Source organism: Doryrhamphus excisus, chromosome 10 (genome assembly GCF_030265055.1).
Source record: "Doryrhamphus excisus isolate RoL2022-K1 chromosome 10, RoL_Dexc_1.0, whole genome shotgun sequence".
Classification (NCBI taxonomy): domain Eukaryota; kingdom Metazoa; phylum Chordata; class Actinopteri; order Syngnathiformes; family Syngnathidae; genus Doryrhamphus; species Doryrhamphus excisus.
In genome coordinates, this window is record NC_080475.1 from 5906961 (window position 1) to 5931058 (window position 24098).

Below are 24098 nucleotides of genomic sequence, written 5' to 3' on the forward strand. Positions count from 1 at the left end.
AATATACTTAATATTAATATCTTATTATTATTATATTAATGTCTTAATATTGTGACGTAGCTGCATGAGTTAGCTTACCTCTCAGCCTGTCAATCAAAAGTAAGAACGCTTTCTGAAGGGGTTGTCTGTTCCCAGCGTGCAGGTGTACCTATTGTTGTGACCTGCACATAAAGAGACGCCATCACATTTATCAAGGTCGTTATAAAGTCACGACACGTGTGAATATTTCAACAGATAACATGTGACTTTGCGTGGGGGGAGACGTGGAGGGGGAGGGGCGGCAACGGGGAAGCGGGGTGGGGACAAATCCTCCCCCCTTCCGCCACTCCTCCGCAGACTTGACTATCCCTCCCTCCCTCCCTCGCTCGCTCGCTCCCTCCCTTCCCCACTCTTCGCTGGAGCGCGGCCCGGCTCGGAGCTCACCTGGACCCTTTTCGCGAGACATCCCCACTCTGTGGACGCGCAGCGGAGCGACGGAGGGCCATGACGTCACGGTGCCAGGTAGACGCTAAAGGGAGGTTCGGGTCGTGAGGAAGACGAGCAGGAAGGAGGAGGGCGAGGAGGAGGAGGAGGAGGAATCCGCGGTCCTGGTTGTGATGAGGACGGTGATGATGGAGGAGGGCTGGCTGCTGATGCTGCTGCTGGCGCTGCTCGCCATTGCGGGAGGTGAGTAACTCCATCCTTCAAATCCATGTCTGTGTGCGTAGTCCCTGTGAAACGTATTGGGGGGGGGGGGGGGGCAGTCACCATTTTTCCTGGCATAAAATAACAGTGGAAGTGGATTCCACGCTCATACAGCACACTACCACTCACTGGTTCCGTGGCTGTCATCTTTGTGCTCGTATCCCAGCATTTGGCAGCTGAGGATGTGAGGAATTATGGGATGTCTGCGTACATGTGAAGTTATTCTACCTGGAAAATGAATAGATGGATAGTGTCATCGCCGGCCCACTCACTCGGCCGTTCTCCATCCCTCATTAACACGGAGGTCTCGGATGGAGTGGGCAGGTTAATAAGAGGCAGGTTGAGCTCAACAACTTCCTGCCATCAAGGACGAATGACGCGTCACGCGGCGGTGCTATCATCACAGCGGCGGACGGATTCATCATTCATGGTTTAATGCACACTTGGATTCAAGTATTACCGGCTGTGTACTATACAGTACTGCAGTATTCATACGGTAACCCCTCTATGGTTTACCGTTGGAGCAGGGGGGGGGAGGCATCACGTTACAAGTAAGTGAAGGCATCACCCTAATTGGCTCTCAGAGGAATTGGATTTACGCCCATTAGGCAACGAATCACGATAGCGCACTCTGTCCTGGGACACACCTCTTCATCAATGACTCAAATAAACCAATCAATTAGGGGTGGGGCGAGAACCCCCCCGAGTGCCCCTCTTGAGTCTTAATTCAGTTGGACCCTGTCAACGTTGGCCTTTCAAAATAAAGGGAAAACTTGCTGAAAAATAAGAGAAAAAGAGGGGTGACTATTGCCGTGCGACTCTTTTATGGTACTGCTGTGCCTCTTTTATTTTGAAGGCCTAACTTTATCGGCTACAAGATTCATTCATTCATTCATTTTCTACCGCTTTTTCCTCACGAGGGTCGCGGGGGGTGCTGGAGCCTATCCCAGCCGTCTTCGGGCGAGGGGCGGGGTACACCCTGGACTGGTCGCCAGCCAATCACAGGGCACATATAGACAAACAACCATTCACACTCACATTCATACCTATGGACAATTTGGAGTCGCTAATTAACCTAGCATGTTTTTGGAATGTGGGAGGAAACCGGAGTACCCGGAGAAAACCCACGCATGCACGGGGAGAACATGCAAACTCCACACAGAGATGTGCCGAGGGTGGGAATTGAACCCTGGTCTCCTAGCTGTGAGGTCTGCGCACTAACCACTCGACCACCGTGCCGCCCGGCTACAAGATGTGAAATAAAAAACATAAAATAAGCCCTTTACAAACCGGAGTCGCACAACCGCAACAAGCAACATTCCTGGGACGTGGCGGATTACCTGAGAATACCTGGATCAAGGAAAATATTCACAGGCATAATGACGGTGCGGGTAGCTGTGGCGTTCAAGATCCCGCTGGAAATGACAATGATGATGGCGTCTAAGGGGTTAAAATAGTGGAAACTATTACATCAGTACAGTAGTCCGCCAGTGTGCTCCATAAACCATAGGGGTCTCTAGCGAGTAGGAGTATCACCATACAAACACTACTCGATACAGTATTGGGTCCATGAGAACGAGACAAGAAGATATTTTTACAAATGTTTTAAACTTTTCTGACCTATAAATGTCGTTAGAATGTTGCGTTCTGGTGTTAAACCATGCCAAAGTTTCAGATAATTAATTTTACGCATTTGGAAGTGAGTCCCGAAAGAAGTTTGGCACGGCTCAACGCACTCTGTTTCAAAAGGCGTGGTAAAACTGGTCCTTTGTGATGTCACAGAGGGGCGGATTTCCTTATATGGTTCAGGAGGCCATGGTTGGAATGAATTAAAGCAGGCTGTTTTGTCGGGAAACACAAATGAAAGGAAATACTTTGTTTGGCTAGTAATACAGCTTAGAGCACTTCCAATCCAATATCGTCACTTTCATCTAGTGACTCCCCTGCTAACAGCTGTGGCTACAGGCAACCTCTTGGTGAAGTTTTCAACTTCTTTGCTTTGATAAACACGAATGGTTAGCATCCAGAAGCTTCGTTTACCTCTGCGTGCGCTTTACTGCTCAGCTGTTTGTGTAAACCTTGCGCATCTCACAATAAACACACTTTCTCATGCACTCCAAATCATTTTTAAAGTCACATTTCAACATTATCACATCTCGTCTAGGAAGTAGCGATGTAATCCAGATATATACGCTAACCTGGCTAACTTGCTGTATACACTTTCCAAGACTCTCTGAGCGTTCTCAACTCCTGTTTCCAAGCCAGCGTCGTACTGAGTAGTTCAATGAAGTAGCGGCAGCGCCCCCGCTGGTAGCAACCAAGTCATCTAAAACAGAGATTGTGTATAGTTAAGAGATATCATAACCGTTGCCGGACACGCCACATTTCCGCCCCCGCTGGCTGTAAGTGTCCCAATACTTTTGTCCATACAGTTCATCCAGCACACACACACACACACCAATATGGCTCCCGACATGAAGCATGACTTAAAGCGGCTCCACTAATGAGTCATTCCTCCTTCAGGCTTTCAATGTGATTAGCATTACTATCCGCCGACACGCCAAACATGGACCAACACATGTTGGGAGAAATACTCGCCGCGAGCGTGTGGCCTTACATTCAATCACTGTCCGAGCGCTGTCTTTCGATGCGACACGCGCTGACAGACGAGCTCGGACATAACAATCCCGCTCGCGTTCGCTCATCGCCATGACGATGATGGCGGCCACGCTCGCGACGTCCCATTGAGCTGAGGCGAGGGGACGTTTGAGTTTAACGCCTGGATGCGCGGCCGCATCTCATCACACTAAATACATGTGATGAAGTGAGACACGGGGAAGGATTAAGTCTTTAAATTAACCCCCCCCCAAAGGCCCCCCCCAACACAGCCCCTCCTTACGTAAGACCTTTACTAAAAGGTAAACGCAGCCATACGGCGTCTCAATGGCGGCCATGCAAGGACGCTGAAGGACACTGTAGCACCTGATTTTGCACGCTGTCATCAGAAGCCCCCGCCTGTGCTCCCCCACCCCACCCCACCCCACCCCGCCGGGCCACATGCATAATAAAGACATCAGCGATTGCGGTGTTGACCTGATGCCAGGGTTACTGCAGTGGAACCTCACTTCTAGAACCCGCTTAGGGCGGCCATGCTTATTCAGTCCACCGTATTCCTCTCATTACGAAAGAGTGGCCGCTTAAGTTGACGTCAACGTACATGGTCAGCCGCTTCTGGGACCCAAAGGGGTCCGTTTATGTTCACAAGTGTTGTAGTGTTAACTTCATCGTAGTCACTTCATCACTGTGACTTCCTGTTCAGTGCAAAATAGTAAAACAACACCAAAACATGGCCGTATTAACCTGGATTTCACCAAAGCAACTAACAATGTTTTTGTAGCTTTTTCGTGCTTATTCAGTCCACCGTATTCCTCTTATTACGAAAGAGTGGCCGCTTAAGTTGACGTCAACGTACATGGTCAGCCGCTTCTGGGAACCAAAGGGGTCTGTTTATGTCAACAAGTGTTAATGTCATCACAGTGACTTCCTGTTCAGTGCAAAATAATAAAATAACACCAAAACATGGCCGTATTAACCTGGATTTCACCAAAGCAACTAACAATCTTTTTGTAGCTTTTTCATGCTTATTCAGTCCACCGTATTCCTCTTATTACAAAAGAGTGGCCGCTTAAGTTGACGTCAACATACATGGTCAGCCGCTTCTGGGACCCAAAGGGGTCCGTTTATGTGTTGTAGTAGTGTTAACTTCATCATAGTCACTTCATCACTGTGACTTCCTGTTAACTTCATCATAGTCACTTCATCACTGTGACTTCCTGTTCAGTGCAAAATAATAAAATGACACCAAAACATGGCCGTATTAACCTGGATTTCACCAAAGCAACTAACAATCTTTTCGTACCTTTTTATCCACCAGGAGAAAAATTAATTGTTATTGTAGTGAAAATTACAACCCTGCTAAAAAAAGAGCAAAAAAAATCATAGGAAATCATAATAATAAATGTAAATGTGCAAGCAATGGCTAGTCGTTGTCCATAAACGGGTACCACTGTAATATGTCTGTGATATACTTGGTGAAAATACCACAAAGATTGACTTGTTCAGAGCAGCTGGTTTTGGGGGCCGGGTAGCCATAGGACATGATGGTGTCCTCTAGGGCTGGGAGGTCCAATAGAACAACGCTGCAGTTCTGCTGTGGAGGAGACACTTACAGTAGGGTCGAAATCTGACCTGTTGGAAGAGGAAAAAATAACTTTGTTGGTTAGGTAATTTCACAATTGATGGTTGGGCAGGCACTCCAAAACTATACAGTATGTGTACAACAGGGGTGTAAACCCCCTTTGGAGAAAAGCTAGCTCGTGAAGAATAAGCAAAACAAATTACAATTACACCGCCATTTGGTGATGGATGGCAAGCGAAGTTCCCCAAACTGGCCATCGGTTCCTGACAGTTGGGTGCCCCTCCTTCTCCGTCATCTTCACCATCTGGAGCAACATTCGCAACTCCTCCACGAAATAGCCGCAGTGAGACGCGGTGGATCCTCCACCCCTTCCTTCAAGGACACCTGTTGATTGTTGACTCTATCTGGGGCCATCGTCTCCATGGCAACCGCTGTCATCGCCATGACATGTTGCGGAGTCGGGCGCCAAGATTGTGCGCAAGAAGCTGGGACTTCTCCAAGCCTATACACATACGTACATCCGAGGACACGCTTATATGTTATACATTCCCACCTCATCCCATTCCAAACATTCACTACCTCACCCCCAATGTGGCTGCAGTTGCTATGACTGGTTGTCGGGGTTTGCGCTGGAACACATCCACCCCCCATGCACCCTAGCCTGGTGCCAGTCTTCCAGTTCTTATGTTGTAAAGTGTGCTTATTTGTGCTTATGTTGCTGTGCAAAATGTTCATTCTTGCAGTTCTTGCAACGCTTTCTTATGTACACTAATGAGATGGGAAGGTGTGTCCAAACTTTTGACTGGTACAGTAAACCTCGCATATATCGGACTCGGATATATCGGAAATTCGCTCACAGACAGATAAAAAAGAACCGATTTTTCTGTAATTCATTCATTCATTTTCTACCGCTTTTTCCTCACGAGGGTCGCGGGGGGTGCTGGAGCCTATCCCAGCTGTCTTCAGGCGTAAGGCGGGGTACACCCTGGACTGGTCGCCAGCCAATCACAGGGCACATATAGGCAAACAACCATTCACACTCACATTCATACCTATGGACAATTTGGAGTCGCCAATTAACCTAGCATGTTTTTGGAATGTGGGAGGAAACCGGAGTACCCGGAGAAAACCCACGCATGCACGGGGAGAACATGCAAACTCCACACAGAGGGTGGGATTGAACCCTGGTCTCCTAGCTGTGAGGTCTGCGCGCTAACCCCTAGACCACCGTGCCGCCCTTCTGTAATGCATTTCCAATAAAAATTCATTGCATATATCGGATTTTTTATAACGGATTTCGCCTATTTCGGACAAAATCTCCAGTCCCGTTCCAATGCATTTCCATGAAATTTCCCTCGCATATATCGGATGGCCGCATCGTGGCGCTCCGATTCGCCGAATCGTGACAGGCCGCTATACGACGTCATTTGCAGCGTTTGCAGCGTTGCCTGTGCGTCCAGGTACATTGGAAACATAGTCAAGGAAGTGCCTTTTTAGAACGAATAAAATCCCATTTACGCATATACCGGATATAAATCCCATATATGCGTAAAACGGACATTTTCCGGTATACGCATATAACGGATTTCGCTTATATCGGACAAAACCAGTGGGAACAATTGAATCCGATATATCCGAGGTTTACTGTACTTTAATTGACCTCAGTGGGAAAACTGTCTTTTGAACATGCATCACCAAATGGATTGTGATGGAATTTTTTTTTTTTTTTTTTTTTTAAAGACACGGTGACGCCTTCCACCGTGTGTCTGAGTGCACCAACAAATTATTTCCCCGTCAGTGCCACAAGTTCTGCTCAGTCAGTCAGGCTGTCATCAGCGCTCTGATGCACCGCTGATCTCTGCAGCATCTCGGCAACATCTCAGCAACCCCCCAACCCCCCCGTCCTCCTCCTCTCTTTCTGTCTGTCTCGCTATGTCTGCATTGAGTTTCTGTCTCCATCCCTTTGAAGCGACTACCGACGCTTTGCAGCAACAGGATCACATCAACACGTATGTGTGGAGATGTACAAAAACAGGCCAAGGAGAAAGACGCACGATAGAGGACATGTTTGTGTGTGTGATTTGTTCAGGCTGGTGCGTGACAGCGTGTGAATGAATGTGTGGCTGTGGTAACCCCCCCCACCCCGGAGATTAGACGCGCACAGCGAGGGGAGAGCAGAGGTTTAATAGAAACTTAAGCAGGCCAGAAGTAGTACAGGCGAGATAAAGACTTTTTCATTTTGACCACGTGAGTGCTAATTAGGAGCGAAGCTGCTGTTTTTTTTTTTTTCGTTGTCGTGAAATATGCTTACAGGCGCCACATGAACGTTGACCTCGGCGTTGAACCCGTCATTAGTGAGAAAATGGAGCAAGTAATGGTTATAATGATGCACTTTAAATGGAAACATAATGGCTGCACTTCAGGAGGCATGTGCTGTGTGCGCCTGATTTTTTTTCTTCGTTTTCGTTTTAAATTTTGATTACCTTTTAGATTTGGATTGGAATTCATGCATCCGCACTAATAGACACTGCGCTCCAATTAGTTGCCAGGTGCATCCACTTTCCTATGACCGAGGCATGTATAGCCTGAGACGTCTTGATGAACGCACGGGGCCTGCACAGCAGATGTGGCATCTGTAAAGCTTCAGGTTGAAAGCTGATGTTCACTAAAATGTACAGAAGCTATCAGGTTTGAAGGTTTTTCACACATTTAGTGTGAAGTGATTTATGCCATGTATTCCAATGTAATCTGATGCATGATCAAATACAATTAAACCACTACCATGAATGAATAAACCATTGTTTCAATGCTGAATATAATATCATTAGAAAAACTAAATACTTAACTTTGACAGAACCAATTACCTAAAAATGTCATCCAGTACTTCTCTACAATAGAGGAGAAATATGATCTCAGGGAAGAACTAAATTTGAGGTACATTATTTAAGAAAAAAAATACAAAAAAAACCCTTAAACTGTATTATGGAAAGCAGGAAGTGAACAAATGTAACAGTTAGTGATTGTAAAAGTACCAGGTGGAGGGGTAGGATTTAATAAGCTTTGCTTCTTCCTACTCCTTTTGGACATGCGGAACTGGGAACTGATTATGGGATGCACTCAATTGGAATCTGATGCATGTTCAAATGAAATTAAACCATTACCATTATTACCATTACCAGATTTTTCCAAGGTACAAGGAATATTGTTTTCTTGGGCTATATAGACATGGTATGTACCAAACGAAAGATTAGTTTCATCAATCATCAGAAGATAAAAAAAATGTTAGTTTCGACCTTTTTCCGTTGTTTTGTAATAGGCACTAGCAAAAAAGTCACTTTTCAACCAAAAGCGGGGCGTGGAAAAAAACGGACATAAATCGCTCTGGAGTATAAGTCGCAGGACCGAGCCAAACCATGAAAAAAAAGTACAAAGTCTGAAAATATGGAAACTATATTTCACTATATTGACAGTTACTATGGTACCCATTATGTCATTGTATGCTCATATCACCTCGTACTTCGGTAAAAAATACAAATAAAAAAAATAAAAAACCCTTAAACTGTATTATGGAAAGCAGGAAGTGAACAAATGTAACAGTTACTGATTGTAAAAGTACCAGATGGAGGGGTAGGATTTAATAAGCTTTGCTTCTTCCTACTCCTTTCGGACATGTGGAACTGGGAACTGATTATGGGATGCATTCAATTGTAATCTGATGCATGTTCAAATGAAATTAAACCATTACCATTATTACCATTACCAGATTTTTCAAGGTACAAGGAATATTGTTTTCTTGGGCTATATAAAGATTAGTTTCATCAATCATCAGAAGACAAAAAAAATGTTAGTTTCTACCTTTTTCCGTTGTTTTGTAATAGGCACTAGCAAAAAAGTCACTTTTCAACCAAAAGGGGGGCGTGGAAAAAAACAGACATAAATCGCTCTGGAGTATAAGTCGCAGGACCGAGCCAAACCATGAAAAAAAAGTACAAAGTCTGAAAATATGGAAACTATATTTCACTATATATCACTATATTGACAGTTACTATGGTACCCATTATGTCATAGGATGCTCATATCACCTCGTACTTTGGTAAAAAACAAAAAACAAAAAAAAAAACCCTTAAACAGTATTATGGAAAGCAGGAAGTGAACAAATGTAACAGTTACTGATTGTAAAAGTACCAGATGGAGGGGTAGGATTTAATAAGCTTTGCTTCTTCCTACTCCTTTTGGACATGCGGAACTGTGAACTGATTATGGGATGCACTCAATTGTAATCTGATGCATGTTCAAATGAAATAAAACCATTACCATTATTACCATTACCAGATTTCACCAAATAAAAGTATAGTCATTTATAATAAAATAGTAGGGATCCTACAAAACGGGTATAAATGTGGTTATCCGATACACGGCTGCAGTTTGATAACTCGTCTTCCTCCAGTTAGTAAACAGTGGTCGGGTTTTGTGTGATATTGCGGCTGCGCGCACGATCAATATTGATATCTCCGTTGTGAGCCAACTGGCTGCTGCCAGTAGTTCAGTGGCTCTCGCCATTATTGATTTATGAATATTTGAGCAAATAATGATCCCGGCTGCAGCCAAAAAGCCTCTTTAGGGGAGTACATAACGGGGATCTTTCTATAACCGTCCTCATAAGGGGATCATCGCTATTGTGGTCTAATTCGACTTAGCTCTACCATTTGCTATGGCTTCTTCCAAATTTGGCTTCAGGATGCACGTGGACCTTGCAGTAAAAATGTGAGGCGATTGAACCCGCTCATGTGTGTGTGTGTGTGTGAGTTCTCTCGCTCCGAGGTCTAATGGGAAGTCCTGCTGAAATATTCATAGTGTCACATTAAGTTTGCAATATTTGCACTGGAAAACAACCGGGATCAGACCGAAGCTCCCAGCCACACTACAACCACTCAGCTGGGCCTTTAGCGTGACATGGCCATGCACAGACTGTCTGTCTTTGTTTTCAGCGGGAGAGAGAAGTGCTGAGGATGGCCATTGTTGCTGCTCTGGAGAAGTGTTCTTCTCTTGTGTCATTAACATGCAATGGATATACTAACCTTGGTTAGTGTCCGCCCCGGTTAGTGTGTTTTCTGGTAAAAAAATGACGTCATAATTTTGCCTCAGGTTGCATACATTTTCCGGTTAGCGTACAATAATTATTAATACACTGCGTGAGTTCAACTGTGTTCTTATTATTATAAATATATGTTTGTTTGTTTTTATCACAGACGTCCTTGTTAGCATAATGCCTGTCTAAAAACACTCTGGAAACAATGTTCAGGGAGCCCAGAAAATACATTCAAAACATGTGAATTCAACATAAATGACATCCTGTTATTTGTCATTCTGTAAATAAAATAAAGTAATTTCCATCAAGTAGGATCCTATATTCATAAAGTGAATATTTGAGCACACAAAACATGTTTGTGACTTTCTAAATACCCTTTTTACCATTACTAGAGCCCCGTAGACATGAAACAACACCCCTATAGTCACCTTTACATTGGTATTACAGTAAACCTCGGATATATCGGACTCGGATATATCGGAAATTCGCTCACAACGGACAGATAAAAAAGAACCGATTTTTCTGTAATGCATTTCCAATAAAAATTCATTGCATATATCGGATTTTTTATAACGGATTTCGCCTATTTCGGACAAAATCTCCAGTCCCGTTCCAATGCATTTCCATTAAATTTCCCTCGCATATATCGGATGGCCGCATCGTGGCGCTCCCATTCGCCGAATCGTGACAGGCCGCTATACGACGTCGTTTGCAGCGTTGCCTGCGCGTCCAGGTACATTGGAAACATAGTCAAGGAAGTGCCTTTTTATAACGGATAAAATCCCATTTACGCATATACCGGATATAAATCCGATATATGCGTAAAACGGACATTTTCCGGTATACGCATATAACGGATTTCGCTTATATCGGACAAAACCAGTGGGAACAATTGAATCCGATATATCCGAGGTTTACTGTAAAATAAAGTAAGTGAATTTCCACAAAGTAGGATCCTATATTCATAAAGTGAATGTTTGAGCACACAAAACGTGTTTGTGACTTTCTAAATACTCTTTTTACCATTACTAGAGCTCCGTAGACATGAAACAACACCCCTATAGTCACCTTTACATTGGTATTATTTTTTGTTTACATGAAAAATGCTCACATGGTGCAGTAGGTAGCTTACTTTGGTGCGTCGTATGTGTGCTTTCTTTGTACCAGCTAGAGTTTGCCGGTGGGCCGGATTAAGATGCTTGTCCGCAGTTTGGCCACCACTGGCCAAACAGGTTCACCCTTGGCGCTATCATCATGCTGAAGCCCTGCATCGGAAATAAGACAAGTCGGCACATAGTTAGTCCGAGCATCAAACCCGTGATGAGAGCTGAAATGGGAATGTGTTCTGCTTCATCATTGTTTAAGTGGACTGCTTCCTGTTTCCTGTCTCACAGTGTTATTGCTTTGAGCTTCTGGGAGTATTGCGCATTAGTCATATGGCTCCGCAATGCTTATTTCCCCCATGAATATGTGCACACAACAAGACTCATATAGGCACCCACGCGCCATAAATAAGCCGAGTGCTACGCACACGCAGGCGTTGACAGGCCGCGTATTGATAATGTTGTATTAGCGAGGGAAAGGGTCGATAAATGGCTCGCGTCTGTCAACAATGCAGGGAGAGATGGCGATAACAGGAAGAGCGCCAGGGATGGAGACAGGCGAGGGCGAGTAAAGACCGTACACGGCATCTCGGATGTTGCCAGTGCAGAGAACAGACGGTCAAAAAGAAAGAAATAAATTGGTTGCGTGATGGGCAGGGATAGAGTCCTCATTGATCCCGAGACAGAGGCTATGGTTCCGCTTGGCTGAGCAAAGCGCGGCGCTGCAGGGCAGGAAGGAACGGAGGGGGACGCTGGAGATGAAGGGACAGTCAGAGGGGGGGAAGGACGGCGGCATGCTGGGATGATAATACGCATGAATATGTGCAGTGACATGCCGAAAAACAGCCGAGAGTAATAGTGCAGTCTAATTCCTCTTTATCGTTTGCTCTCGTACTGTACGGCGCAACGGACGCTCATTTGAAATGAGAATTTGTACTATAATTGGTAGAAAACACAGTGGAACCTCAGTTAGTGTCCGTCTTGGTTAGCATTTTTTTCAGTTCCAGTCAAAATTGTATGCCAAAATTTAGCCTCTGTTCGTGTACATTTTTCTGGTTAGCATGCAACATCATGTGTTGAGTTCAAACACTATTGTCATGTCAAGGATCTTCAATGAAGCTAAAAATAACCAAAATATTCATTTATCTGTTTTCATTCATCGTTTATATGCATTTCCAATAATTTTCTGTCAAACTATAAAAACATGTTTTGCCAACACTTTGGGCATTCTGGAACGCGTGAATTGAAATGACATTATTTCTTATTGGAGAAATTGAATCCGTTAGTGTTCGTTTTGGTTAGAGCGAATTAATGACGCTAAACAAGGTTCCGCTGTACATATATTTCATGCAAGTAATATACGGCATATAAATAGAGCTGCATCATACAACTTCACATTCTGAACAATACACTGACCTGAATACTACGCTTTTACAGTATGACACTACAGTGGCACCTCGGTTAACAGCGTGTTTTTCAGTTAACAAACCACATTTTTGCTTCAATTTTGGCTTGGTTTGCATTCACCTGCTTGTTTAGTGTCCAAATAAAACACCACCTGGTTTGTTTACGCCGCCGTCTCGGCTCACGAGAACAAGATGAATCAAACGTAGGCCGCAGGCGCCATTTTAGGACGTTTTTATCACAGTTGTAGAGAGATACGTAACAACAATGACGTAACAAACACATGCACAAAAGAGAAAGTAGCTGGACCGTACCGAGACAAGGATGCAAGAATTTTATGTCATGGTCATTTCAGAGGTATGTAAATGTGACGGAAGTGGCTCTGTCATCAGCTGGGTACACACACACACACACACACACAGCGTCCCGCCTAACAGGCTATCAACCCGGCGGCGCATTGAGGGTGACACTTGGTGCTTCTGCCTGTCTCACGTTACATCCATAACGCTAATTTGTGCTTCCAGCAGCAAAACATAAGCGTTCCGACTTACTGTGGCATGTTCACGGCATCTACAGTCCAACATAATGTGCTAATAATGTATTTTGTGTTATTTTGTTCATTGATTGTTGGGGTGGTCCAACAAAGCTAAGTAGAAGTTATGCTAAATGTTCAACTGTCCATTCATTTGTAATTGTCATTCATTGTAATTTGCGTCCTTTTCTGCATTTAAAGATATAAAAGATATATAAATTAAAACAGACCGTTTTGGCAGGAAGCACAAATCAAAGGAAATACTAAATTCTGCTAAATCTAAAAAGTTTTCTGTGCGTGTTATTGTGTGTCGCTGCTCTATAGGAGACCACAACTCAATACAAAAGGGTGGGAAAATGAGCATAATAGGTCCCCTTTAATATTTGTGGGTGTCTGGAATGAATTAACTGGATTTACATGATTGCCTATGGGAAAATTTGCGGGCCACACGGTGGCCGAGTGGTTAGCATGTTGGCTACACACTCGGGAAGATCGGGAAGACCAGGATCCGGTTGGACATCTCTGTGTGGGGTTTGCATGTTCTCCCTGTTCGTGTGTGGATTGTCTCCAGATACTCCGGTTAGATACTCTAGATGAATAATGTGAGTGTGAATGGTTGTTTGTCTATACGTGCCCTGCGATTGGCTGGCGACCACCTCTCGCCCAAAGACAGATGGGATAGGCTCCAGCATAGCCGCGACCATAGTGAGGACAAGCAGCATAGAAAATGAATGGATGGTAAAATTTGCTTTGGTTAGAGTCCGTTTTGGTTTGAGTCGGACCGTCTGGGACAGATGAGTAACGTTAACCAAGGCAGCACCGTACCTACAGTATGCATGTGTGTACATGTTTGTGGTATTTGTATGACCTAGTCCATAGTATATTGCAGTACGTTTTGAACAGTGTATTACTGCTGGGAGGGGGGGGGGTGTCCATCAAAATGATGGTGTTTCGCAAGTATGACAAGTAAAGTGTCTTTTGTGGAAGGCTGTCTGCTAGTATCCGTGTACTATCCCATGAAGAAGTCATTATGTCCAGCTAGGGGGTGTGAATCAGTCATCACAGTTTGGTTTGTTTCCCTGCCAGGCTCCTCTGATTGTGAGATTGAACCAAAATGCCTTGGCAACCTTGCTAACCGTGAGAAGGAAAGCTGTGTTTATCCTCGGGGGGGAGGAGTGTGAGGTCATGACGGGAGGGGGAGACCAGGGTAGAATAAGAAGTTGAGGTGTTTGCTGAACGTTCCTGAGCAATAAGTGAAGCTGATGATGTCGATGACAATGACGATAAGGTGCTCTCATTACAGGCAGCCTCGGGGCCGACACGGAGGAGCGATTGGTGGAACATCTCCTAAATCCCGCCCACTACAACAAACTGATCCGTCCTGCCACCAATGGCTCGGAGCTGGTGACTGTGCAGCTGATGGTGTCGCTGGCCCAACTCATCAGTGTGGTGAGTGTGCATCTTTAAGAGATGGAAACCTCATATTACATATATACAGTAAACCTCGGATATATCGGAATCGGATATATCGGAAATTCGCTCACAACGGACAGATAAAAAAGAACCGATTTTTCTGTAATGCATTTCCAATAAAAATTCATTGCATATATCAGATTTTTTATAACGGATTTCGCCTATTTCGGACAAAATCTCCAGTCCTGTTCCAATGCATTTCCATTAAATTTCCCTCGCATATATCGGATGGCCGCATCGTGGTGCTCCGATTCGCCGAATCGTGACAGGCCGCTATACGACGTCGTTTGCAGCGTTTGCAGCGTTGCCTGCGCGTCCAGGTACATTGGAAACAGTCAAGGAAGTGCCTTTTTATAACGGATAAAATCCGATTTACGCATATACCGGATATAAATCCGATATATGCGTAAAACGGACATTTTCCGGTATACGCATATAACAGATTTCGCTTATATCGGACAAAACCAGTGGGAACAATTGAATCCGATATATCCGAGGTTTACTGTACAACATATTTGGCCACAAATATTTCAGTATTGAACAAAGCTAAATTTGTTCTCAATCAGAAATCCGGATGTCAGACATTTGACCACTTTTGACATCACAAGAGTTCGGTTTACGTCGGTTTTGCTTTGTGGGGCCACCACAGTGGATATCACATGTATGCCACTGATTTCTAACCCTTACATTTACTAAATAGAGCTTCAAAATGCAAAAAGAAGAGTGAGTTAGCGACTTATTGCAAACAAGCATGAGAGTGAAATACAGTAGGCTTGAAATAGGCATGCTTGATGCCAGTGGGAACGTATTGCTTATTACTCAAAACATTTTTTGTCTCATTCCCATTTCTTATTTTGCATTTTGAAGCTCTACGAAATGTAAATTCTGACAATTTTCTAACTGGTATCTTGCAATTTACTCACAAATGTGCTCAAAATATTATTTGTAGTAAATGGTCAACCCAACTACAGTAAACCTCAGATATATCAGACTCGGATATATCGGAAATTCACTCACAACGGACAGATAAAAAAGAACCGATTTTTCTGTAATGCATTTCCAATAAAAATTCATTGCATATATCGGATTTTTTATAACAGATTTTGCCTATTTCGGACAAAATCTCCAGTCCCGTTCCAATGCATTTCCATGAAATTTCCCTGGCATATATCGGATGGCCGCATCGTTATGCTAATCTTGTTGATGTCACTGGCTATTGTCTTTCTCCTGGCTCCAGATTTAGGACAAATATAAAAGTGAGTGACGTCAATAATACTAGCAATACTAGAATGAGATCTTAACCTCACTATTGGAAATAACGTAGGCCTGACGGGCGTAACAGGGCCTAGCTTAATTAACAATTTGTTATGCTCAGAGTTCAATAAAGTTAAATTCTCATTACCTTACGTCTCTTTTCATTGCCCAGTCCAGGTACATTGGAAACATAGTCAAGGAAGTGCCTTTTTAGAACGGATAAAATCCCATTTACGCATATACCGGATATAAATCCCATATATGCGTAAAACGGACATTTTCCGGTATACGCATATAACAGATTTCGCTTATATCGGACAAAACCAGTGGGAACAATTGAATCCGATATATCCGAGGTTTACTGTATATGAAACAACGGCAACACTTTCTATGATCTGCTGCAGCACAATGGTGGGGAATGAAGATCACACAAGCGTAAGGAGCACATCTGTAGAGCATTCATGCACCGATGCCGGCCGCTGCTTTACGACGCTTAAATTGATTTCCTGGCTGCAAAAAGTGATTGCAGTCAGGCCCTGAGAGTGAAAGCCGAACATGAGGCCGTCTAATTATGCAAAGCCCGGGAAATCTGAAGTCAAAGAGCTAATCAGATGAGCTTAAATCCTTATCGCTTCTCACAGTTTCTTTTATTCGGAGCTGGATGTGAGATCCTTGCAAACAGGTCCACTGTAAGCCAATGGAAACTATGAAATTCATGAAATAACATCATGGCGTGTATGAGCGCAGTGCATTTAGCAGGAAAGGGGCGATGACCACATTTATTTACAAGCGATTCTTCTTCTTCTGCAGCATGAACGAGAGCAGGTGATGACCACAAATGTCTGGCTGACACAGGTGAGCCTTCACACACACACACACACACACACACACTAAATCTAATGTGGTGAAAGGAGCTAATCTAGCATGCGTCTTGGATGTACCGACCAAAAATGTCCACACAATCCATCCCCTCCTCTTCTTGTTTGCGCTGGGATGCCAACGTGTTTGTCACCACCGAAACGTGTCAAAAAGCAAATGTTTACTTTAGAAATGTGTCATTTGGTGATTCAGGTTGTGAAACCGCTGACTAATGGAACATCTCACTGTGAGTCATATTTAGATTTGAAAGGTGATTTAAAAAAAAACAAAAACAAGCTAGTATGTTTATTATTGTGCCTGTGGTTTACCTTTGTGTACTACGTATTTGTGATATTCCCTGACTATTTTACTAAATAATAATAATAATAATAATAATAGCTGGTCCTCTTCTGTGAAAATCATAATACCAAATAATACCAAAAATATATCACATACAATACCAGAAAAATGTTTGGAGACATAAAAAGAATTTAAAAAACAATAAAAAAAATCAGTTTAGACACAATTAGTAATGGACCTAAATACGCTACGTTTTTAATTCACTCATGGGGTTGCGTAACCACAAAACGTAACGCGAAACGTGGGCCAGATTTAATAGGATGAGAAACTTTTGACTGGTACTGTATATAAAATCAACATTAAATAAAGATATATAAAAATTAAAAATGTAAATAAAATATCTAAATAGTATAATTCTATATATTATATATCTCCAATGAAAAGCATACATGTTTGAATTTTGTGACAAATGTAATAATAATAAATATTTTTGTTCAATAAATTTAGTACAAATTATGATTATTATTATCATGGCTATAGTTTAGTAGTTTACAAGTGCATTGCATTGCAATAAGGAGTGTTTATTATTATTAGAGATCAACCATAGCTCAGTACAGTCATTGCAATTGCAAACTATCACCATAATGAATACGGCAATACAGTCAAAACACATAATTATTGCCTTTGTTATTATTATTATTAACATTGTATTACATCCAATTGAATGCATTGCACATTGCGTGTGTATTGATGTTTCCTGCCTGACAAGCACATGAGGTCATGTGTTCAGCGTGCACATAAATATGGATCCGCGCATGAGACCAATGAGTGCAGAATTCATGATTAGATCATTCGGAGATTGATGCACGTGTGTCACATTCACACGCTTGCACACAAACAAACGCTGCTGAGGGAGGGAGGGAGGATTTACGACACGTTAAGCGAGCCTGGAATGGCCAGACAGCGAAGGGAACCGAGGCCCGCCTGTCGCGGGCAGAGACGGATGGTGATGAGCGTCGCGCATCATCACAGTTACTGCGGCGGCGTGGAGGTTGCGGCGCTAACATGCTGCGATTGACTCCAAACATGGCAAACCGGATGAACAAGGCACAAGGTCACACGTAGGACAAAGATGTGTCAGCACACGCGCGCAGTTTCATCAAGCTGATTGCTTTTAAAAGCCGTTGAGGATCAAGCGTCTCTTGTAAAAGTGGAAGCGAGGACAGTGTGTTCCTCGCCCGCCTGTGATTTAAAGACAGAGACGTTCCTCTCACCTCCCATCACTACGTCCTCCTGGTGCTGATGTGTTTTTGTCGGCCCGCAGGAGTGGCAGGACTATCGCCTGACTTGGGTCCCGGAGGAGTTTGACGGCATGATGAAGGTCAGGCTGCCCTCCAAACACATCTGGCTGCCGGACGTGGTGCTCTACAACAAGTAAGTCACACAAAGGTGCACGCTTACAGGCGGGCTCACGCATGCATGCTCGCGAGCAAAATGCTAAATGGGGGGCATTCATGCACGGTAACCTTCTCTACCTTAACTGCTCTCAGAGCACTTTGCCTCATTGGTCCGTTCACACGCACACATGGTAGAGGCGGGAGGGGGGGGCTGCTAGGTAAGGTGCCAGGCTGCTCATCTGGAGCAATTAGCAGCTCAGTGAGATGCATAATAAAACTCTGACATGACCTATGGAGAACACAGTAAACACAGAGCATATTTTTCCCATAGGAAATAATGGAAAGAGAAAGAATCCGTTGGATTCTGGGGGGGTCACCAACACAAGTCAAGTCATAAAAACTAAACGCTACATTAAAAGGCGACTTCACAACAGTCATACGTGTCTTATTGTCCTGATCATATCATAACACATCATATCCCTTTATTTTTTGCTCCTAGAAGCACTTTTGACATCTTCACTTTTCATGACATCATCAACGAACAGGCCAGGCTTCACTACACGCTGAAAAATAAAGCTTGATCATTTTCTTCTTCTCCAGTAAACAGCATGACGAGCAATGTTAGCGCTGGAGCTCACAGCTTTGCTAATCTACCCATTGGAGTTTTAAAGGTAGCAAAGTACCTGCTAAATGAAACCTATGAGTCACTTAGCAAACATCAATTAAATTTTAATCACTGTGTAATATATGCAGGTCCTCCTCACATGAGCAAATCCATTAATTGAAATGTACTTTAATGAACGTGATTACACAGGATGAACATTATGCACTGTATGGAGATTTTTGGCATCGACGTTACTCATACGACAGCACAGTAATTATGCTAACCTGCACACAATTTTAATTAACTTCATCTTCATCTTTATGTATTACTTTTTTAATTGCCTATTTCAGTTCTTTTTTTTTTTTTTTACAAACATGGATACATGCAAATAGGCTGAATGATGGAAATTTTACCCCTGGTGAAAGGACATTTTAGAGGATCATTACTTGGTGTGATGCTCCCATCAGTCATTTCCACTTCACACATCCCAATTAATCTAAATGTGAATTATAGACTCAATTATACTGCAAAATGTTGGAGAAATCGTTGTGAAAAGGGGTTGCAACGAGAGTTAATGACACAATTATGTTTTGCTGCCCCCAAGTGACTTCAAATCCGCTATTGCAGAGGTCTTCATTATCAATAGTAGTTGGGATAATACACATAGATGCATTAATAGCATTAGCATCTCTAGGTTTACAGGGTATTTCTTCAGTGTAGTGAAATAAAACAGCCAAGTGCTTGTAATTCTTGACTTAATGAACCATTATGGACTGGTTATAGAAATCAATATGCCACTTTTCAATGTAATTTCCTAATCTCTTGAACGGTAACACTTTTAGTCGATGCTGTTCCACTCCAGGCCGCAAGGTGGCTCTACCCCGCAATACAAATTAGTTGTAACTGAAGAAGACACGTCCTTCGCGAGTTTTCGCTGCAATAAAAACTAAAATATTCGTATTTTAACTGACAAGAACCGCACTGAAACTACATAAATTATTAATCGGGACGTGTTACGGGTAATTGCTTGGATTCGTATAATAATACGATGCGTTTTCGAGTTATGACAACAAACAAAGCAAGCTAGGTAGCCCCGTAGCCTGGACAACCGTTTTCCATTGAGACCTATGTCCTGTTGTTTAATGTGTTTCATTTCTTCATGTAGCTTCAAACTTTCAATTCAACCATTTTGACCTAGAATGTGACATTTCTGCACTTCTAATTAAGAAAATGCCTTACCTTATCATGAACCACCGAGTCCCTGCAGATGGCGGTAGTGAAGAGCCGACGTCAAACGTCGCCATTTTACTTCGCCTGTATTTCGTAGATGAAATAAAACAATGTTTACACTCTCATTCGCATCACAGCTGTTTCTTTTTACCATGTTATGACAAATACTTTTAGTACTACTGATAACATGACATAGGTTGCAAATCACTACTAATTGCTTACCACTTTGTTTACTATAAGGCCACCGTACTTCCTGGATTCAGGACCCTCATAGGTGGCTACGGCAATGCCTGTATAAAAAATTACCAACCGCAGTGGTAGTGATGCAAGTGACAGTTTTAATAGTATTAATGTATTGTTGTTGTTGCTACATATAAAAATAAACAATAATAAAGATACTTAATAATACTTCTCTGATAGTGGCTGTATTATCATTATTCAAAAGCCAGATTGTGTTAGTTTGCATTGTGACTGCAGGTGTACCTAAAAAAGTGTCCAGTGAGTGTGTGTGTGGGAGGCTGTGCAGCTATGTCTCCCTGTGTGTGCTGCTATATTTGGTAGTTTGGTGAACCGCCTTTGCATAATGAGATGTGTCATGTTCCTGTGTTCTCTATGCTCAGAGGGAGAAACAGCCTGCTGTCGTACTTTTAGTTTACAATATAAATGTTTCAGGGGAAAAAGAAACTTCCTGTCTTTCCTTCTTTTTCAGTGCTGACGGAGTGTACGAGGTGTCCTTCTACTCCAACGCGGTGGTCTCCTACGACGGGAGCATCTTCTGGTTACCGCCGGCCATCTACAAGTCGGCCTGCAAGATTGAGGTCAAACATTTCCCCTTCGACCAGCAGAACTGCACGCTACGCTTCCGCTCATGGACCTACGACCGCACCGAGATCGACCTGGTGCTCCGTGCCGATGTCGCCAGCATGGACGACTTCACGCCCAGCGGCGAGTGGGACATCATCGCCCTGCCGGGTCGGCGGAACGAGAACCCGGCGGACCCCGCCTACGTGGACATCACGTACGACTTCATCATCCGCCGCAAGCCGCTTTTTTACACCATCAACCTCATCATCCCCTGCGTGCTCATCACCTCCTTGGCCATCCTGGTCTTCTACCTGCCGTCTGACTGCGGCGAGAAGATGACGCTGTGCATCTCCGTGCTTCTGGCGCTCACCGTCTTCTTGCTGCTTATCTCCAAGATCGTCCCGCCCACGTCCCTGGACGTCCCCCTGGTGGGGAAGTATCTGATGTTCACCATGGTCCTGGTCACCTTCTCCATCGTCACCAGCGTGTGCGTGCTCAACGTGCACCACCGCTCCCCCACCACACACACCATGCCTCCGTGGGTCAAGGTGGTCTTCCTCAACAAGCTGCCCGCCTTGCTCTTCATGCGCCAGCCCAGGAACAGCTGCGAGCGACAGCGGCTGCGCCAACGGCGGCGAGCCCAGGAGCAGAAGGAGGGCGGGCGCGGAGGGGAGGCGGGGGCCCTCATGGTGGGGCTTGGCTTGGGTGGCGGCACCAGTAGTGGTGGTGGAACCTCAACAACGGGGGTGTTCAACAAGGAGGACAGTGATCCTTGTACCTGCTATGTGAACAGAGCGTCTGTCAAACAATTTGGAGGCGATCTGGGCGCAGGTGGGGGGTCCATGGATGGTCTGAACAGGGTGCGAGAGAGTCGGGAGGGGAGCTCCGGGAACCTGCAACGAGGGAAACAAGCGGCAGGAGGTCAGGCTCTCACTCAGGCCATCCTGGCTCAGGCCTGCCCGGGTTTTGAGGAGGCTGTGGAAGGAGTGCGCTTCATCGCCAACCACATGAAGAGTGAAGATGATGACCAGAGTGTGAGTATCATCTTTCTTTAGATCTATTTCGAGCCGGGGGGGGGACGTCGATATTTGAAAATAAAGTCAAGGTTACGTTCTACACCGGCATTGACGTTCTGATAAGATCCAATACAAGGGCTGGTGAATATTCTAGAACAGTTCTCAGTAAAGCTAGTCCAGATAATCACCAGTCATGTTAGCGGTGGGACGGCGTATTGACACAGTGGGTGGAAACTGGACTAGAGATTGAACCTCATAAGGTTTCGGATGTGAAGGACCAGTTCTGCTTCAGATACTGCGCCGATCTTCAAACTCCAGCCTTCCCTCATTCATGAACATCGGGGCAAGACCTCACTCCCAACTCAAAAGGGTGCAAGCCAACCTTTTCCTATTTGGAGGTGCCGAGTCTCATCCCAGAAGCTTCACAAAGCACCCCAGGGAACACTGAAGGTCAGAGGGTCTAGATCCTAGATCCTGGGCCCCGAAACTGGACCTCTCGGTGCCCTGGTTGCACCTACAAATTCTGTCCATAAATCGGTGGCAGAGGCCAACGGTTCCTAGTCTGGTTGTACAAGGACCGGATGGTACATAGAAGCATGCCACCAACCCCGTGGTCCCCGAGAACCCCCCCCCCCAGGACACCACCAGGGACACGGTTGAATGCCTGTTCCACGGCATTCCAAGAACACGGCACATGTAGACCGTTGGGCAAAGTCCCATGTACACTCCAGTCCAGCCTTCCCTCAGTCATGAACATCGGGGCAAGAACTCACTCCCAACTCAAAGGGTGCAAGCCAACTTTTTCCGAAGCACCCCACTGAAGGTCACAGCCCCATGAGGTCTTCAGGATCACATCTTCGAATAGATCCTAGATCCTAGGCCCCCAAAACTGGACGCCTTGGTGCCCTGGCTGCACCTACAAATTCTGTCCATAAATCGGTGGCAGAGACCAACGGTTCCTAGTCTGGTTGTACAAGGACCGGATAGCACACAGCATGCCACCAACCCTGTGGTCCCCGAGAACCCCCCCGGGACACCACCAGGGACACGGTTGAATGCCTGTTCACAGAGTCCACAGCACACGTAGACCATTGGGCAAAGTCCCATGTACCCTCCAGTACCCCTGCAAGGATGTAGATCTGGTCCAGTGGTCCAACCATGATGAAAACCACATGGTTGTGGACCAGCAACTTTTTCTGCTCTTATTTGGAGACTGGAACATCAATCGGACATCCTTCCAAAATCTGCGTATTGAATGCAAAATGGCGTCCGGCGTAATCAAGGCCCACTAAATACCCAACACAGCCGTTTAATCGATAAGGTCAGCGGCGTTTAGGATGGCGTAATGATCCCACACTACCGTGGTCGGCCATCACTGACGTTACCATGGCAACGCTTGTCCTCCCACTCTCCATCACGCAAGGAGGGAAGTCAGTCTTTCTGCCCTCCATCACTCTCTCCGGTCCCTCGTCCTTCCCTTCATCCTTGACTTGCACCGAGACCTCATCAGCGCCGAGCGTCCCACGAGTCCCAGCTCGCATTAAACCCTTCGCCTCCATTAACCCGCCGCGTGCTTCCAGGCGCGGGGCTTGCTAGCTAGAGAGGGTGGCTAATCTGTCTCCTTTGTCCACAGGTGAGCGAGGACTGGAAGTATGTCGCCATGGTGATCGACCGCCTCTTCCTGTGGATCTTTGTGTTCGTGTGCGTGTTCGGCACCATGGGCATGTTCCTGCAGCCGCTCTTCCAGAATTACACAGCCAAGAGCATCCACATGCCGGGCTGAGCCGCGTCTCACACACACACGCATACACACACGCACACACACACATGATGGGACAGCGCCAGGACCCGCCCCTCCACCCCTTGAGTCAGAGGTGGGAGGGGCTTTTTTTGGATCTATGGGACTGGAAGTGAACAGCAAGTCGGCCCCCCTTTCTAGGAACTTTTTTGCAACTTGTTTTTGAGGTTGTACTCTTACCTTAACGGGCTGACGCTCCCTGCCCCGCCTCTCCCCTCCTTGCCCCGCCCACCCCAGACTGCCGTCAGTAAGCAGAGAAGTTGAAATCCTAAGACTCCCGTTCCATTTTGGAATGAATCCACCAGGAAGCGACTAGCAAACATTTAAGACGAAGTTCAAGCCAGATTGAATGTG

General features: G+C 44.8%; 1 protein-coding gene across 1 annotated transcript; it reads left to right on the plus strand.

Moving 5' to 3' along the window:
- Positions 1-387: 387 nt before the first annotated feature.
- Positions 388-23736, plus strand: chrnb2 (cholinergic receptor, nicotinic, beta 2). The gene is made up of 6 exons (XM_058083968.1): positions 388-666; positions 14314-14459; positions 16548-16592; positions 18220-18329; positions 20836-21964; positions 23580-23736. Exons 1-6 carry the CDS (start codon positions 597-599, stop codon positions 23727-23729), a joined length of 1650 nt encoding a protein of 549 aa, XP_057939951.1. The 5' UTR covers positions 388-596; the 3' UTR covers positions 23730-23736.
- Positions 23737-24098: the final 362 nt, after the last annotated feature.